This window comes from Canis lupus, chromosome 1, assembly GCF_003254725.2.
Source record: "Canis lupus dingo isolate Sandy chromosome 1, ASM325472v2, whole genome shotgun sequence".
NCBI lineage: Eukaryota > Metazoa > Chordata > Mammalia > Carnivora > Canidae > Canis > Canis lupus.
This window is the reverse complement of record NC_064243.1, coordinates 29,512,930-29,531,993: the sequence shown is the minus strand read 5'-3', so window position 1 is coordinate 29,531,993 and position 19,064 is coordinate 29,512,930. Positions and strand designations below refer to the sequence as shown.

General features: G+C 41.0%; 1 protein-coding gene across 3 annotated transcripts in view; it reads left to right on the top strand.

The window, feature by feature from the left end:
- IL20RA (interleukin 20 receptor subunit alpha) overlaps positions 1-18,402 on the top strand; it is a 39,244-nt gene extending 20,842 nt beyond the window's left edge. For 2 of the 3 annotated variants that reach the window (XM_025422383.3, XM_025422385.3), the window contains exons 3-7: positions 5,690-5,871; positions 7,043-7,218; positions 7,783-7,927; positions 15,420-15,559; positions 17,531-18,402. In XM_025422383.3, coding sequence (XP_025278168.1) covers positions 5,690-5,871; positions 7,043-7,218; positions 7,783-7,927; positions 15,420-15,559; positions 17,531-18,310 — 1,423 coding nt within the window. In that variant the 3' untranslated portion in view covers positions 18,311-18,402. The remainder of the gene's footprint in view (positions 1-5,689; positions 5,872-7,042; positions 7,219-7,782; positions 7,928-15,419; positions 15,560-17,530) is intronic. The other variant, XM_025422384.3, reaches the window with a different exon arrangement.
- The last annotated feature ends 662 nt before the right edge of the window (positions 18,403-19,064 follow it).

Below are 19,064 nucleotides of genomic sequence, written 5' to 3'. Positions count from 1 at the left end.
TGGGAAAAGAAAAGTTTTAGATATTCTATGCTAAATTTTCTTGGGATGTTCTGTTAGATTAAATTAGAAAACCATTTCTTGGTGAAGATAGAAACATTGGGTGATTAAGTGAGGGAAAGTTACTTAAATGGGGAAAAGAAATTGGTCAAAATGTTATTCCCTGGCTGAGAAAACAAGGAAATCCATCATCTCTGAAATGTCTAAACTTATTGGAATTACAGACATTTTTAAGTGAAACTGAGTGTAGAAGTCTGTGCTACTAGCTCTTCCTATAAAAGGTAGTAGTGAATGGACATTTTCACATTTCACAAGTCCCGCAAAACTCATTGCAAGCAAGAAAGAATGCAAAGCACATAGATGATGCCCATCTTCAGAGAAACAAAGGAAACGACCAAACCCCAAGCCACAAGCTGTGGAACCTACAAGCCAAGTACTGTGAAATCTGAAGGAAAACAGCTGCAGAAACTGAAAGTGAATCTACCTTATTGAACTCCAACAGTAGAACATAATTTCATAAGAATAAATGTTACAGTACAGTCTAAGGATGTGAATCTAAGGATTTCTCCTACCAGAAATTAAGGAAATGTCCCCACGAGCCCCAGTTTGGTGCCACAGAATGTCCGAGAAGGAGGAGCTGAAAGGGAAATCACGTTCAAGTTACACATTCCCTGTAGAGGGGCCAGTCGCCCTGTTAAAGTGAATGCACAAGCAGTGAGATGGCTTGTATGATGGTGGCTGGGAGGCACCCTAGGGACTGTGATGTCACTAATGTGCCTTGTGGCACATCAGCTTCCTGCAGTTCCAAAACTTGAGGATGGGCAGGCTCTCCAGCAAAGGAAATGATATGATTTGGAGAACAGGTGTGTGACACACCCTCACTCCTATACCCATTTGCCTAATATTCAGTAAATAGCTGGCCCTGTTCAAAGAGTAATAGTCCCAAAGAGTCTGGCATAGCATCTCTCCATTATTACTGGGAAGGAGAAAGACATACACACACACACACACACACACACACACACACTGAAAAGTTCCTGAAAAGCTTTCTCATGGAAATAGGAGAAAAATTCAGATGAATAATTGTTCAGAGTTTGAGTCCATACACATAATCTCTAATGGTAAATCTGAAGGAAAGGAAAGGAGAAGAGAGGGAAGGGGACAGGAGGAGAGGGGAGGGGAGTGGAGGGGAAGGGAGAGGAGAAAAGGAAGGGAGAGAAGAAAGAGAGAGAAAAAAGCAGTTAAAGATTAAAGATTAAGTTAAAGATTCTAATACAAGAGGAAGAATTTTTTTAAGCAAGTGGGTGGAGCTTAGGGAAAAGATGGAAGATCAAAATATTATATAGAGAGTAAAACCCTATGGCTAACTGATAGTAGTAACTGAACAAGTGATAATGACTCTCTGGACTCTCTGGAATTGTGCATTGTAAATGCATGCTCAGTCCAGGAAAATGTAATAAAAACAATAGGAAGACCTATCCTGGTGAGGTTCTGAACTTGAAGAAGATGAAATACTTTATGACTGTCATAGCAAAAGCAAGGCTCAAGGGGGGCAGGGGAGAGGATGATTTGTGTCTGGCAACACTCAACAAAAGACAGTGATACATCCTCTGAGGGAAAAAGGGGTGTAATCTAGGATTCTTATCAAGTTCAACAGATGTATTTTCAAGCAAGCGAGATGTCAGGATAGCACTCCCCTGAGATCTTCTTGAGGGGGAGAAAACCACTAACTAAAGATGATATCCGCTGAAAGAGGTAAAGATGAACCTGAACAAAGACCTTAGTACTGACAAGATTATTTGTTATTGTGGAAAGACTGCTACGCATATTGAGACCATCTAAGTGAAGAACTGAGGCTAAATAATGATAGGAAATGTGGTTATTGAACTTTCTTGTAAATGCTTGAAACCTAAACAATAATATAACAGATTAGAAGATGGGAAAAAAAACTATAAGTGTACTGAGTTTCATAGCAGGAAGCCATTAAATGTGATCTAAAATGAAAATATTTCATCATCTTGATAACTAAACTCTCAATATTTTTATAAACTATTTTCTTAATTTAAAAGATCTTTTAGGAACTAATGTCTCTTGTGATAAAACACGTGAACTACAGCAATTCCTTTCATTTCACTTCAATTTCTTTTTCTATTAAAGTTCAAATCAGGGGGCAGCTGGGTAGCTCAGTTGGTTAGGTGTCTGACTCCTTGATTTTGGCTCAGGTCATGATCTCAGAGTTCTGGGATTGAGCTCAGGGTTGGGTTCCAAACTCAGCATGGAATCTGATTGGGATTCTTTCTCTCCCCACTCATAGTCGATAGATAGATAGATGATAGATAGATAGATAGATAGATAGATAGATAGATAGATAATAGAATCTTGAGAAAATATAAATTCAAATCAGGTTAAATTTACAACTTTGATTAAAACCATAAGTATGGTATGATCTAGTTACTGTCTGTGTATACAGCTATTTAATCATTCCTATGTGAATAAAGAAGCATAATGAGTTGTCCAGAATTATGAATGCCAAATGTTTCAGGCAAATAGGTTTTAGAGTGATTTGTTTCTCTCTTGATTACACATTTCTGATTGTTTGAATTTTTTAAAAGTACCCTATTTACAAAAAGAACACCAAAATCATTTTTCTCTAAGAAAAATATATTCTGATCCTTAAAGGCAGTGAAATACTTCAGCAGCTCTTCACAATGACCTCATTTTCATTTTCGAGGAGTTTCTCTGAAAGTGTTTTAGGAAAGAAGATGTCACTCTGCAAAAAGAAATGGCTCTTGAGTTTGCCCTGGATTCCTTTTCTATTAGGTGAAGCAATGAGCTTGTTCTGTCCTTTACATGTTTATTTGATTCTAAAAAGGCTAACAAAAAAATTGAGTCATCATTACTCTATGAGAGCAAATAATGGAGATAGTACAACTTTCAAGAATGAGTATTGAAAAAGAAACTTGCCATATTGGAGGTCTTACATGCTTATGCATGTCCAAGATGGACAGGAATACAGGGCAGTGTTGTGTCACCAGTAGGACTCCAACCTCAGCTCCAAGGTCACACAGTCCTTGGTTTGTAGCCAGGCTGTGAACTTAGCCAGGTAACCTTGGGCAAGTTACACATTATGCTTTTACACTTTGGAGTGAAGTTTGTTTCCAAGTAAAAAATGAATTTTAACAAAAGTTTGAATTCTACCTGCCAAAAGAATTTAATGCAGAAAATATATAGTGCAGTTTTACATGCACAAGCTGTGGCCCAAGCTTTGAAATGTGGTTCAAATCCCAGATATGCCTGTTATTAGTCATATCAACTTGAGCAGTTCCTTAATCTCACTGAGTCTGTTTCCTTATCCATAAAATGGGGTGAAAATAATGGCACCTGCCTCGTAGGGTCATTAGGATAATTAAATGAGATAAGGCATAGAAATCCTAAGCATTAGTCCCAATACATAATAACTTAATAAGCACTTGATAAAAGCTTTATGGAATTAGCAGAAAATAGTCAGAGACCATTGAGGGCCTCACATGACTTTTTGTCATGCATTAACATCATTACTGAAGTCGTCATTGAATGATTTATGTCTATCAGTTTATCAGGCGTACAGAGCATAATGCTCAGAATCCAGTAAAGAGTATTTTCTCCTCCATCGAACTCTGTCATGGAAAGCTGCCCTACCCTTGGCAGAGTAAGGAAATTAGGGGAGAGGAGATCAAATCGGTGAGGGCGATATTTGCCAAACTGTAAGTCAAGACTTGTTGATGGACCATGAAATCAATTTTGAAGAACATAGCTAGCATTATTTTTAATGGAAAGGACTGGAATGGTGTGAAGTAGATTGGAATGGACAATAACTGAATTCATGGCATGTAGTAAAGTTTAAATATCATCTTATGAAATCTTTGTATTAGTATGTTAAATATATGTATGTTTATAGGAGCTGGGTCACAATGTAAAATGTATTTCTTCTTGTGGCTCACAGCCAAAAAAAGTTGGAAAGCCTTAGGCAGTGGTGACTGCTTGATGGAAAAGTTGGTCAACAAGATCTGAACTGTATTTCTAATGTCTTTTCAGCAGGTATGGTACTTGTGAAACAAGATACATTGTCTTTTGGAAATCTGTTGCTATATTACGAAAAGAGAGGACACCCTTAAGCTTTGACAACACTTGAGAAAGTCCACATTTCCTCATCCTCAAGATATGCTCTTGCCTTGACTTATGTAATGTCTGTTTCTCATTCTCCCTCTTTAGCTGCAATTTCTTTTCCTTTTCTTTTTTAAGTAGGCTCCATGCCTAGTGAGGAGCCCATGTGGGGCTTGAACTCACAACCCTGAGATCAAGACCTGAGCTGGGACCAAGAATTGGAGGCTCAGTCAACTGAGCCATCCAGATGCCCCTTTAGCTGCTATTTCTAACTGTACTTTGGAGCCAACTTTTTAACCTTGATGATCCTGGAATTGTATCTTAGGCTTTGCTGTGGCTCCAGGATAATTTTATTCACACCTATGCCTTCAATGAACAATTTCATGCCTTTGATTTCAAAAATCACTGCCTCCCACTCACATCTCTGTGCTGAGCCCCAGTGCCTACTGGGCATCCGCATCTGGGTATCTTTCACATACCTGAGGTTCAACAGGTGAAAAGCTGAACCTGTTATCTTCCCTTCCTCCCACCCCACCTCCCCATTTCTCAAACCTATTTCTCAGGATTCCTCATCTTGGTAAATGTTACCACTGTCCCAGATGGAAAGATATATCATCCTGAACACCTTCATCTCTCTCATCTCTTACCTACACTCCATTACCAAGTCCTGTCTCCTAATATTTCTTCCTTTGGTCCTGTCATCTATTCCACTGCCACCACCCCAGCCCAAGCCACCTACATCTTCCACCTGGACCACTGCAGTATGCCCTCAAGGGATCCCCAGGCTGCCACTCCTACCCCACTGCTTTCTCCATGCTACACCAGTTAGCTTTCTAAAACCCCAGCACACCTGCTTTAATCCCTTCATAGCTTCCCATGCAACCCTGTCTCTCTTTGTGGCTCTTCAACTCTCTACATCTCAGTCTCTCCCACCTGAAAACTGTTAAAAATATTTCCCCCTCCCCACTTGCTTTGAGTGTTGTGTCTTTAATAAAGAAAGGAGATATCTATATGAACACCCAGTCACTATCATCACCATCACTATAATTACTGTGGCATGCACTCCAATCTAGTGAATTTTCCCTAGAACCTTTGATAACAAGTACATTTTTAAATTTTATGGAAATGTCAAGGTAATTTTTCTTCCAAGAAAAAAAATGACTAATATTTCTAAAAATAGCCCATCAAATTGACCTTCATAGACATGGTGGACTAAAAATCTTACATAGATAATTACTAGAAGAACTGATCACACAACATGTACATTTTTCTGTAACCCAAGAATAATAAAAAAATACATGCTCTCAAATGTGCTATCCATATTATAATTCACAGAAAAGAGAGGTGATTGCAGAAATTCTGACTCATATTCCTGACAGCTAATGAAAAAAATTGCTAGCAGCAAACATGGATTCTTTTTATCTCAATGACAGGCACTTTTGTTCTGAAGTGAAGGTCTGAACTTCCATTCAATTTTGTATAATGACTGTTTCTCCCCCCTATTGGGATCACAGAGGGCACGTCATTATTAATTCAGTTTCTTTCTCAGCAGATATGGGCAAAAGAAATGGCTGAGTAAATCCGAATGTAGAAATATCAATAGGACCTGCTGTGATCTCTCTGTGGAAACTTCTGATTATGAACATCAATATTATGCCAAAGTTAAGGCCATTTGGGAAACGAATTGTTCCAAATGGGCAGAAACCGGACGATTCTATCCATTCTTAGAAAGTAAGTAACATGATTGTCTGTAAATACAGAAAATATCAAGTTCATCTGACCATCAAGTGTGGCGTCTCGGCCTCACAGACAGCATTGCCCAAGAGGCCAGTGCTCTGGTGACTTTGTTCTGTTCTCTGTCCCTCAGCTGCTAGAGTGACCAGCCCACAATGCTCCACCTTGCTAGTACTCAGTTTCGTCTTTATAAGGAGAGGTTTGGCTGAGTCATCCCTAAGATCTCTACCAGATCCAAAATTAACATTAGATGCCAATATTATCAAAATTCAATTTTGTTTCATTATTTAGTGAAGACTGTAATTTGAAGAACTGACAGTTTTTTTTTCATTGCTGTGGGTTTATACACCATGGATATAGGTGCACAAGATTGACACAAGATTGTTCTGCTTGCCAAACTAAGTCTCTTCTTGTTATGAACAGGTTAGTGTGATGACATCATTTCTAGGTGTAACTCAGAATTCAGGCAACATCTTCCTGATATTTGCTCTTTAGATTTTTCCATGTCTTGTTCTGTGCTGATTCAGCTGTAGAGGACCCACTCAGAGCTGCCCTAATGCTCCTAATGCTTACGAGTGCTCCTCCAGTCCTGGAGTTGGAACCTCTCTTCAGATGCCCTTCTTAGTGTGGCACTGCCCCTTTCCATTTATCTGTAGGCCAAGAGCTAAGAATGATTTTTACATTGATATAAATAAGAATTGCAACAGAGATCATATGCCTATAGAGCCTAAAATACTTCCTATCTGTACCTTTATGATAAAAATTTGTAAGCCTCTGCTCTAGATCATTCCAATCACATCTTCAAAAGTCTTTAACACTGCTTCATTCCTCCATGGCTGATTTCCACCACTTATTAAATCATATTAATGTTATTGATCACCAATTTTTCAAGTCACAGGAGTGTTGTAAACACTTTTAATTGTGTTTACCATCTGTTCATCCATGGGACTAGGAACTAAGTAAATACATACTTGAATTTTGTGTTTTAATATTGTGTCAGGGGTGTGAAAGGACTGTTTCAAGATGTGGCAAAACCTTAGAGCATTCTGAGTCATCTCAACTAAGAGGGTAGCTTTAGGGCTTTGATTCCAGTAGGATTATACTGTAGTTTCATACATAGTGATTTCTACATGTGAACATGATACCTCCCTCTCCCCACCCCTTTAAGCACAAATTGGACCACCAAGGGTTGCTTTGACTACAGATGAGAAATCCATTTCTATTGTCCTGACGGCTCCAGAGAAGTGGAAGAGAAGTCCAGAAGAAAGTTCTATTTCCATGCGACAGATATACTCCAACCTGAAGTATAATGTGTCCATATATAATACTAAATCCAATAGAATGGTAAGTCTGGAATGGAATGGGGGCCTCTAATCTGGTGACTTTCTGTAGCTAATGCTGAATAAGCAGCCCTGAGGCACGGGAATCTGGGAAGATGTGATATTCAAAGACATGCTAGACAAGACACAGTGGAAATTGATATGTAAAATTCTCAACAGTGCTCTTCAGATTTCCCTTACAGAAACTCTGTCAGTGGGGTGTGATGTTGCTGTTGGGTGTAGAACGACTGTCCACCTCACTTTGATGGAGAACTTTGTCTTGCATATGATCTGTCAGTTACTCTCCAAGAAAGAAAGAAATGTCAGTGAGAACACAGGGCAAGGTTGAGCAAGAAATCTGTCCTTACATTATTATTTAAAATTGTTCCCAGAATGGTTCCATTTCCTGACCATGCTCGGCTGAGCTCAAGGAAAAAATTATTTTAAAGATATTGCTGAAAAAAAAAGCTTATAGTGATTATGAAAGATTCAGTGGTATCTCAGTGTTTTATTTCCTTCTGGAGCTATCTGTCTGGGGTGGTGCTGGAGTTCTTTGGCCCTAATTGCTGTTTCCCATCCCCTGCCCTAGTGGTCCCAGTGTGTGACCAACCACACACTGGTGCTGGTCTGGCTGGAGCCAGACACTCTGTACTGCATCCTTGTGGAATCTTTCGTCCCAGGGCCACCTCGTCTTGCTCAGCCTTCTGAGAAGCAGTGTGTCCGCACTTTGAAAGGTATGCTTAAAAACCCTCAGCTAGTCTAGAGAAGGAAATCTGATAAAACTAGAAGTGTGGCAATTATAAACAAAGTTTGGACAAATCCAAATCTACCAGAAACAGGTTGAGACAAAAGCGGAGACAACCATCACCAGATGTGCATTGAGAAGCCTGGGACTCTGCCATTGAACTTGACCCGCATTAGGGTGTGTTTACATTCCCCCCGGGGAACTCTTACCACCTGTCCTGATACCTGCTTGCCAATAATCCTCTTCCGTGGGAAAATGACAATTAAGAATTTTTACACGCCTCTTTTTTTTTAATTGTCATCCCTTTCATCAGTAGAAATTCTGTGGTCCTCCAGAACATCAAGTTTTAGTGCTAGAAACAAAACATTACCCTAAAAACACGAAGACGCTAGCTTTTGCTCACTCTCAGGAATACAGATTCCAGGCTCCACAAGTTGCATTCAGATATCACTCACTGGCTGCAAAAGCATCTGGGATCAGCAAATCCACAGTTACTCCCTCACTTACATTGCTTCTCTCTCTTTCCTTTTGTCTCTTCATTTTTTTCTGAATTTGGCTGAAGACTGTCATTCCTGTTAGGAGAGAAAAGAGTTCGGAACTTGGCATTTGTGTATTTGTTCTTCCTGAAGGGTGAGAAGACCTTGAACTCAAAACCTGAACATTGCAAATAAACTCTGACATTTACCTTCATCAAATGGCTCATGATTCATTATTCCTCCATTTCCCTCTTCCAAACATGCTGTCCTAGAATTAATGTCACACCTTTTCCCCCATCACCAGCTGTGGGATGGCCATGGTGATAAGACTCCTGCTTTCCTCTTCCCTCTCACTGAGCCCATCACAAGATGAAACTGTCCTAAAGAATATAAAGGGGATTTTGTGAGTACCTATTGAAAGTGAAAAGCTTTATTTTTGAATCTCTATCCTTTCATACTTTCCCCTTAAAATGAAGGCTTCCTTGCCATATGTCAAAGAAAACTGAAATGCTAAGCAAGCAAAAGACAAAACAAAGCAGATTGGCCACTCTCGGCATACACTAGCTCAGCCACCTCCCTACACACATCCCAAGCTCCAGACCTACCCAAAAAGTTTAGAAGGTGATGCCATACATTCCTGTCTTCTACTTAATATTTGGAAAAGGTTGAGTCAAATGCGTATATGGAAAAGTGGGGGCAGCTTAATAGGATCTTATCAAGAGGGTTTCCATTTTGGGTTTAAAGTGTATATGTTGCTTGAATATTAGACACACTTAGCTTCAAATATAAGACCTGCATGAGTCTCATAACCAGACATAAAATGTTGGAATATCTGCTGAAAGTGCCATGTTGAAGTCTACTAGTATTAGTGTATTATTATCTAAGTCTGTCTTTACTTTAGTTATTAATTGACTGATATACTTGGCAACCTCCCACATTAGGGACATAAATATTCATGATTGTTAGGTCTTCTTTTTTTGGTAATTTTATTTTTATTTTGAGGAACCTCCATATTCTTCTTCAAAGTGGTTGCACCAGTTTGCGCTCCCGGCAACAGTCCGGGAGGGTTCCCTTTTCTTTTCTTTTTTTCTTTTTTTTTTGTGTGTGTATTTTATTTTATTTTATTTTACTTTATTTTATTTTTAAATTTTTTTATTGGACTTCAATTTGCCAACATTTAGCATAACACCCAGTGCTCATCCTGCCAAGTGTCCCCCTCAGTGCCTATCACACAGTCACCCCAACCCCCGCCCACCTCCCTCTCCACCACCACTTGTTCAATTCCCAGAGTTAGGTGTCTCTTATGTTCTGGCTCCCTCTCTGATATTTCCCACTCATTTTCTCTCCTTTCCCTTTATTTCCTTTCACTAATTTTTATTTTCCCCAAATGAATGAGACCATATAATGTTTGTCCTTTTCCAATTGACTTATTTCACTCAACATAATACCCTCCAGTTCCATCCATGTCAAAGCAAATGGTATTTGTCATTTCTAATGGCTGAGCAATATTCCACTGTATACATAGACCACAGCTTCTTTATCCATTCATCTGTCAACGGACACCGAGGCTCCTTCCACAGTTTGGCTATTGTGGACGTTGCTGCTATAAACATCGGGGTGCAGGTGTCCCGGCATTACACTGCATCTGTATCTTTGGGGTAAATCCCCAGCAGTGCAATTGCTGGGTGGTAGGGTAGCTCTATTTTTAACTCTTTGAGGAACCTCCACACAGTTTTCCAGAGTGGCTGCACCAGTTCACATTCCCACCAACAGTGCAAGAGGGTTCCCCTTTCTCCACATCCTCTCCAATATTTGTTGTTTCCTGCCTTGTTAATTTTCCCCATTCTCACTGGTGTGGGGTGGTATCTCATTGTGGTTTTGATTTGTATTTCCCTGATGGCAAGTGATGCGGAGCATTTTCTCATGTGCATGTTGGCCATGTCTATGTCTTCCTCTGTGAGATTTCTCTTCATGTCTTTTGCCCATTTCATGATTGGATTGTTTCTTTCTTTGCTGTTGAGTTTAATAAGTTCTTTCTAGATCTTGGGGACTGGCCCTTTATCTGATAGGTCATTTGCTAATATCTTCTCCCATTCTGCAGGTTGTCTTTTAGTTTAGTTGACTGTATCTTTTGCTATTCAGAAGCTTCTTATCTTGATTAAGTCCCAATAATTCATTTTTGCTTTTGTTTCTCTTGCCTTCATGGATGTATCTTGCAAGAAGTTGGTGTGGCCAAGTTCAAAAAGGGTGTTGCCTGTGTTCTGCTCTAGGATTTTGATGGAATCTTGTCTCACATTCAGATCTTTCATCCATTTTGAGTTTATCTTTGTGTCTGGTGTAAGAGATTGGTCTAGTTTCATTCTTCTGCATGGGGCTGTCCAATTTTCCCAGCACCATTTATTGAAGACTTTTTTTCAGCAGATAGCCTTTCCTGCTTTGTCAAATATTAGTTGACCATAAGGTTGAGGATCCACTTCTGGGTTCTCTCTTCTGTTCCATTGATCTATGTGTCTGTTTTTGTGCCAGTACCACACTGTCTTGATGATCACAGCTTTGTAGTACAAACTGAAATTCGGCATTGTGATGCCCCCGGCTCTGGTTTTCTTTTTTAATATTCCCCTGGCCATTCGGGGTCTTTTCTGATTCCACACAAATCTTAAGATGATTTGTTCCAACTCTCTGAAGAAAGTCCATGGCATTTTGATAGGGATTGCATTAAATGTGTAAATTGCCCTGGGTAACATTGACATTTTCACAATATTAATTCTTCCAATCCATGAGCATGGAATATTTTTCCATCTCTTTGTGTCTTCCTCAATTTCTTTCAGAAGTGTTCTGTAGTTTTTAGGGTATAGATCCTTTACCTCTTTGGTTAGGTTTATTCCTAGGTATCTTATGCTTTTGGGTGAAATTGTAAATGGGATTGACTCCTTAATTTCTCTTTCTTCAGTCTCATTGTTAGTGTATAGAAATGCCACTGACTTCTGGGCATTGATTTTGTATCATGCTTCACTGCCGAATTGCTGTATGAGTTCTAGTAATCTTGGGGTGGAGTCTTTTGGGTTTTCTGTGTACAGTATCATGTTATCTGCAAAGAGAGTTTGACTTCTTTGCCAATTTGAATGTCTTTTATTTCTTTTTGTTGCCTGATTATTGAGGCTAGGACGTCCAGTACTATGTTGAATAGCAGTGATGAGAGTGGACATCCCTGTCTTTTTCCTGATCTTAGGGGAAATGCTCCCAGTGTTTCCCCATTGAGAATGATATTTGCTGTGGGCTTTTCGTAGATGGTTTTTAAGATGCTGAGGAATGTTCTTGTTGGGTCTTCTTGTTGAATAGACCCTTTAAGTATGATATAGTGTCCCTCTTCATCACTTACTACAGTCTTTGGGATAAACTTTAATTATCTGATATGAGGATTGCTACCCCAGCTTTCTTTTGAGGATCATTTGAATGGTAAATGGTTCTCCATCCCTTCATTTTCAGGCTGGAGGTGTCCTTAGGTCTAAAATGAGTCTCTTGTAGACCGCAAATAGATGGGTCTTGCTTTTTTATCCAGTCCCATACCCTGTGTCTTTTGATGGGATCATTTAGCCCATTCACATTCAGAGTAACTATTGAAAGATATGAATTTAGTGTCATTGTAATACCTAATCAGTCCCTGTTTTTGTGGATTATTTCTTTGGGTTTCCTCTTTCTTTTACAGGGTCCCCCTTAATATTTCCTGCAGAGCCGGTTTGGTGATCACATTCTTTCAGTTTCTGCCTATCTTGGAAGCTCTTTATCTCTCCTTCTATTCTGAATGAGAGCCTTGCTGGATAAAGTATTCTTGGCTGCACGTTCTTCTCATTTAGGACCTTGAATATATCCTTCCAGCCCTTTCTGGCCTGCCAGTTCTCTGAGGAGAGGTCTGCTGTTAATCTGATATTTCTCCCCATATAGTTAAGAATCTCTTGTCTTGCGCTGCTTTAAGGATTTTCTCTTTATCTTTGAAATTTGCAAGTTTCATTATTAAATGTTGAGGTGTTGAATGGTTTGTATTGATTTGGGGGGAGGTCTTGTCTATCTCTTGGATCTGAATGCCTCTTTCCTTCCCCAGATTTGGGAAGTTCTCACTATGATTTGTTCAAATATGCTTTGTGGTCCTCTGTCTCTCTCAGCCTTCTCTGGAATCCCAATTAAATGTATATTCTTCCTTCTCAGGCAATCCTTTATTTCCCTAAGCCTTTTTTCATGGGCTTTTAATTGTTTTTCTCTTTTTTCTTCAGCTTCCTTCCTTAGCAGCAACTTGTCTTCTATGTCACTCACTCTTTCTTCCACCTCATTAACCCTAGCAGTTAGAACAACCAGTTTGGATTGCATCTCATTTAATCTTTTTTTAATTTCGGACTGATTAGATCTCAATTCTGCAGTAATGAAGTCTCTTTCTCTTGTAGTGAATTCTTCCTTCTAGTGCAGAGTGGCTGTATGAGTGGGCTGAGTCAAAAATATCAACCATGACCTAAGTAAAATACACCCTAGATGATTCCAAAGAGGTCAGAGACCAGAAAATAAAAGAAAAAGAAGGACGGAACAAAATAAAACAAAAAGACTACTAAAGTGAAAAACAAATTTTAAAACAAAGTAGTATAGGGGGGACCCCTGGGTGGCTCAGTGGTTTAGCGCCTGCCTTTGGCCCAGGCCGTGATCCTGGAGTCCCGGGATCGAGCCCCACGTCAGGCTCCTGGCATGGAGCCTGCTTCTCTCCCTCTGCCTATGTCTCTGCCTCTCTCTCTCTCTCTCTTTTTCTCTCTATCATAAATAAATAAAATCTTCAAAAAAATAAATAAAACAAAGTAGTATAAGTAAGAAGCCAAAAACTGAAAACAAAGAAAAAGTAACAAGGAAAGGGGGGTGGAGATGTTGGTGGTGAGAAAGTGGTAGTGGAAAAAGAATGTAGTCTCCCTGAGGGGTCCTAGAGGGTGATCCTCTTGGTTCTGAGTGTATTTTGTTCTGTATATTAGAATATGCTCAGTCCCAAATTTATATAAACAAGCAATACTTATGTAAAACCCCAACATTGACCTCAAAAACATAAACAAGATAAAAGAGGGGGCCAGAATGGGAAGGAAAACGATATAATCTCACAGAATGAACCATCACGGTGTCCCACTTGGTTCTGGGTACATGTTGGTCATGTTTTAGATGGTACTAACTTCCACCATTTTAAAACAAAATGAGGCAGAAAAAACAAAAAACAAAAACCCATATCTCGTATCTACCAAAATTAAATTGAATATATTGAAGGGAATCCAGAAGTGGAAAATATATCTAAAACATGTAATTGTAGAAATATGAAAGTCAAAAAGGAAAAAACTTAAAAATGAAGAGCTGGCTGGTAAAATACTGTAGTTAAGGTGGGAAAAGAGAAAAATATTGGGAATTTTTAGTCTGATATAAGAATGAGTTGTAATGGAAAAAGTAAAAAAGAAGAAAAGAAAAAGGAGCCTCTAGTTCTACATACTATTTTCCCTCAGTCCTGGAGCTTTCTAGCACTGCTTAGTCAAAAACTTGCTCTTCCCCTGTCCTTCCAGCTGGTCTCTGGGGGAGGAGCCTGCTGTGCTGATTCTCAGGTGTGTGTACCTGGGGGAGCTGCCCCGCCCTCTGCCAGTGCCAGGCACAAGGTGACACCAGGAGGAACAGCTACACTGGTGGGGGCCAGGTCTCCAGCTCTGGAGTCAGCTCCCCCAGTAACTACCGCAGCTCCCAGTCTGCACCGGCCTAGGTGCTCCCAGGGCAGCAAGGGGCACTGACCTGCACAGCTCAGGGGCGCCCGGCGGCAGGAGCGTCCTCGCTGTCCTGTGCCCTCCCTGCCTCCGCCTGTCCCGGGGGGAGCGCAGGATCCTGGCTGTGTCTGTTCGGTGCCCTGTGCTCCTGGAATTGCGCTCCCAGGGCCCTCTCTCCCACAGGGATCGGGGCTCAGCCACCTCTGTCCAGAGCCTCCGCCTGACCCCTGGCTTCTCCCCGATGCCCCAGGGCTGAGCGCTTTCCCCTGGGTGCCCCTCTTCTCATAGTGACCCCGGGGATCTGGAGGCTTCCCTGCCCCTCCTGCGGTTCTGCCCAATCTCCCTGCTGAGCACGTTTGTGTCCAGGAAAACTCGGGCGCGGATTTTTAAAGTCCCCGCTTCCCCAGGGCTGGGCTTTCCTACCCCGAGGCTCCCACCCACCCGGCTCCTCCCCGGGGCCCTCCTCCTCCCCGGGGCCCTCCGCCACTTGATTCTTTTTTATTTTCTTTCCACCTTCCTACCTTGTTAGAAGTGAAAACTTTTCTCTCTGTAGCGTTCCAACTGTTCTCACTTTAAATCTCATGACGAATTCATAGGTGTTCAGGATGTTTTGAAAGTTAACTAGGTAAGTTTGTGGGGCCAGGTGAGTTGAGGACCCCTACTCTTCCGCCACCTTGCCCCTCCCTGCAGAATATCTGCTGATTGGGTTGTTGATGCAGCCATACAGTGAGGTCTACAAGTCCAGATGATTCTTAAAAACCAGCTCTTGTCAGAAAGTAAGAATTCTGAACATTATATGGTCTAATTCATTTGTGGAATATAAAAAATAGTGAAAGGGAATAAAGGGGAAAGGAGAAAAAATGAGTGGGAAATATCAGAAAGGGAGACAGAACATGAAAGACTCCTAACTCTGGGAACGAACTAGGGGTGGTAGAAGGGGAGGAGGGTGGGGGGTGGGGGTGAGTGGGTGATGGGCACTGAGGGGGCACTTGATGGGATGAGCACTGGTTGTTATGCTATATATTGGCAAATTGAACTCCAATATAAATAAATAAATTAATTAATTAATGAAAAAAAGAATTCTGAGACCCCTTATCACTTTTCCTACAAGCTTCTCCATTTATAAATGAAAAACTGAATTCCTGAATGTAAGTGATCAGCCCAAAGCCACCTGACATTGCCAATATTTTCCCACCACATGGAATCATAACCCTCTATCCCCCCCTCCCTTTTTTTACAGACCAGACATCAGCATTGAGGGTTAAAATCATCTTCTGGTATGTTTTGCCCATATCTGTTACCGTGTTTCTTTTTTCTGCAATGGGCTACTTCATGTACAGATACATCCATGTTGGCAAAGAAAAACACCCAGCAAATTTGGTGAGTGCTTAGCGTGGCAGGAGTCGTACACACTCCCTTCCAGAAAAGTAGAAAAGGAGACTTTAGAACTGACACTGGTCCCTTTTACAGGCAGAGTGGGTTTAGAGTTGATGAATTAAATACTTTTGCTACTAGATTCACTCAGTAACATAACCAAAGAGAAGGATTCCTCAGCTTTGACGATGATTTTACATGTAATGAACAGATTAGACTAGGTCTTGAGGTACACAAATAAACTTAAGTCAGGATCCATGCCTTTCCAGAGGCTCTGGTTAAGTTGGGGACAAGTATTTCAAAATGATGCACGAAGGCTAAGATGGAACCAGGCACTGAGGACTGTGAAAGTTCAGGGAGTTATGGGGAGGGTGCTGAAACCCCACAGGGGGGCCAGGAGACGATTTACATCTGGCTTTGATTATGAAAATGGAGTAAGAGTTAGAGCACCTACTGCTGGCAGAAATCCCAGGGGAACCAAGGTGAGTGGATGTTTGGAAAACCACATGATACTGCTTGACCACAGGTTGCTGATAAGGAGCTACAGAAGTGAGAGTGGGAAGGAGGGGGAGGGCCAGGTAACAGGAGAATTGGGTGTTATTCTAATGAACTTGGGCTTTGCATTCTCTTCGAAAAGAGAACTCTCTGTAGGGTTTTGAAGAGCGTCAAGGTCAATATCGTGTTTTAGATCCAGATGGAGAGGGTCTAAGATAACATTGGAGGAAGTAAGATTAGAAACAAAAAAAGCAGCTAGGAGACTCTGCAGTTGTCCAGGGAACAAAGAGGAGAGTCTGCAAGAGGAGAGTGGGATGTAGGGCTGGAGACAGTGTGGAATGGGAACACATTTTGGAGGGAAATGGCCAGGACAGGCATTCACAGCAAGGAGAGCAGGAAAATATTAAGATGGAATAAACCTATACTTCTGGACGGTACACTGAAGGTTTCCCATGAGCTGGGCATATTTTAACCACAAAAATAATTTATCTGCAAATTATTAAAATATAACGTTTACATATGCATGATGCATACATGTATTCCTGTTAGTTTGGTTTTTAAATGTTTCTCTTGTTCTGCCTGCTTTTAGGCTTCAGAGGTAGCTTCCTATGGCAGAGGGATACCTACCTGGGAGGAACAGTCCCAGGAGAATTGAGCACATGTCACTTTCTGAAGCCAAATGTTGAAAAGAATGAGGCTAAAGGTCCTGTTTTGTGATGTTAAATCACATCAGGGGGTGCACAGTGAGGATTGAAACACAGCTCATGACAGGCCATCTCAAAGGGCACCTTCCACTTATCCCCAGTACCAGTTTAATCTCCACCCAGTTTTCCTGGGTGACATGATTTAGAGTATGTCGGCCATAACCTGGCACATGGAGTGCCCTTTTTGGCCTCATTACAGTATGATTAGAATGGTATAGGGGGGAAGTGAGGAAAACCATCCCTACTCATGTGCCTCTTTCCCTCTTTACATCCAATTTTTATGACCGTCCACATTTCATGTCCAGGGCATGTCCCAGTCAGGTCTGGGAGCACAGGTAACCACTGCCACCTGACAAATATGTCGTCAACAGTAATTAACAAAGCAGTTTCCAAACTATCTCACTCAGTGCTCGCCGCTTCATACGTGACAGAAATTCTGAGTTTACAGAATTAAAAACTGAGCCTCAAGAAATTAAATAACTGCCCTGAACTCCCTGGGCCAGGTAGGGAAGGGGGCAATGACACCCAGATCTTTGGACTTGATACACACCCCCCGGGAACCACTTTGCACTTCCATATGCCTTTTTTGTATGTCTTGGGTCTCTTGCCTCCATGTGAATGAGGCTTTCTGTTTATTCCAAGAATAACTTTCACTTCCATGAGTTGGTAAGAATAGGTCTTTAGAACTATGTGATGACAGTATAAGTTCTACTTAACAGCTGTTTTTCGTGTCTCTCTCAAGTGAAAAGGTGAAAACCGTTCTCTTCTGTCTTTACAGATTTTGATTTATGGAAATGAGTTTGACAAAAGATTCTTTGTACCCGCTGAGCAAATTGTGCTTAATTTTATCACCCTCAATATTTTGGAGGATTCTAAAATTTCTCAGAAGGATTTAAGTGTAATGGAAAAAGGCAACGATGTATGGGATCTGAATGAGCCCCACCAAGACCAGGAGCCACATCAGGCAGAAATGGAGGTGAAACAATTGGGGTATGCTGTACATTTGGTGGACATTTTCTGTAACTCTGAGGAAACAACCAAGGGTCTGCCCCTAACTCAGCAAGAATCACCCAGCAGGACAATGCCCACAGGTGAATATGAGTATGCGGTAAGAACTGCTGACATGTGTGTGGGGCCTGGAGATCACGACCTCAATCTGCAGGAGGAGGTGTCCCTCCCAGGACAATTCTTTGAGCAACAGGCAGCTCTGACCGACGTGGGCTCCCCCACACCACTGTATTCCTACGTCCCTCAGCTGCGAGACTTGGACCAGCGGCAGTGGGAGCACCCAGACACGAGAAAGGAGCCAGATGAAAAGTCCTCCACCACACTGGTGGATTGGGACCCTCGGACTGGTAGGCTGTGCATGCCGTCATTCTCTAGCTTTGAACATGACTCAGAGGGATGCTCACATCCTGAGTACGAGGAGTTCACGGAGGAGGGCCTTTTGTCTAGACTCTATGAGGAGCAGGCTCTAGATGAGCCATCAGAAGAAAGTGAAGTCTATCTCATGAAATTTATGGAGGAATGGGGATTGTATGTGCAAATGGAACACTAATCCTTGAACTTCCCTTTGCCACACCCCTGCTGTTACAAGGCTCGTGAGTGTAAACATAGGAGTGATCAAACAATAAAGTACGTGGAATGAAAGACAGTTTACTCAGATTTTCTGTGTTGCTGAGAATTACTGGTTTCTTCTCTATTCTCATAGCACTTCTTTCCTTCTGCCTCATATGGAGGGTTGGTTCATGCATGTGGGTGTCTTGTGACATCGGTGGGTACCTGGAATGAAGGCGCTGACCCATCATTTTGTAAACATTCAAAAATGTTTGCCAAATTGGATGAAGAATTCACTCAAGTGAGCATGTATGGCTTTTATTTTCTGGGCACTTATCAGGTGTACAGCACCGTAAAAAAATATTTCATGAAGCCCATTCATTTTATAAATACTACATTTTTAGAATTTGGTCTCCTGTCAGAGCGATGAAATAGATCAAACAAATACCACTAAATTGGTGGCAAGTTGGTCATATTTAAGCCCAACACACTATTCAATCACAATAATCCAAGTTCAGAGTGAATAAATCACTCACAGTTCTTGATAGTACACACTTTTAGCTACTTTAAGTGGCCATATTTATATTTTATGAGAATTTCTGGAATGTTAATATAAATTATTGCTATTTTGTAGTCAGAAAATATCCTCTCAATAACTTAGTAGGCACTTTTAGTAAGAAACCTACCTGAAAGAAAATGCCACCTTTTATGATAGAATAGTACATTTTATTTCTGGAAATTTGTATTTTTAAAAG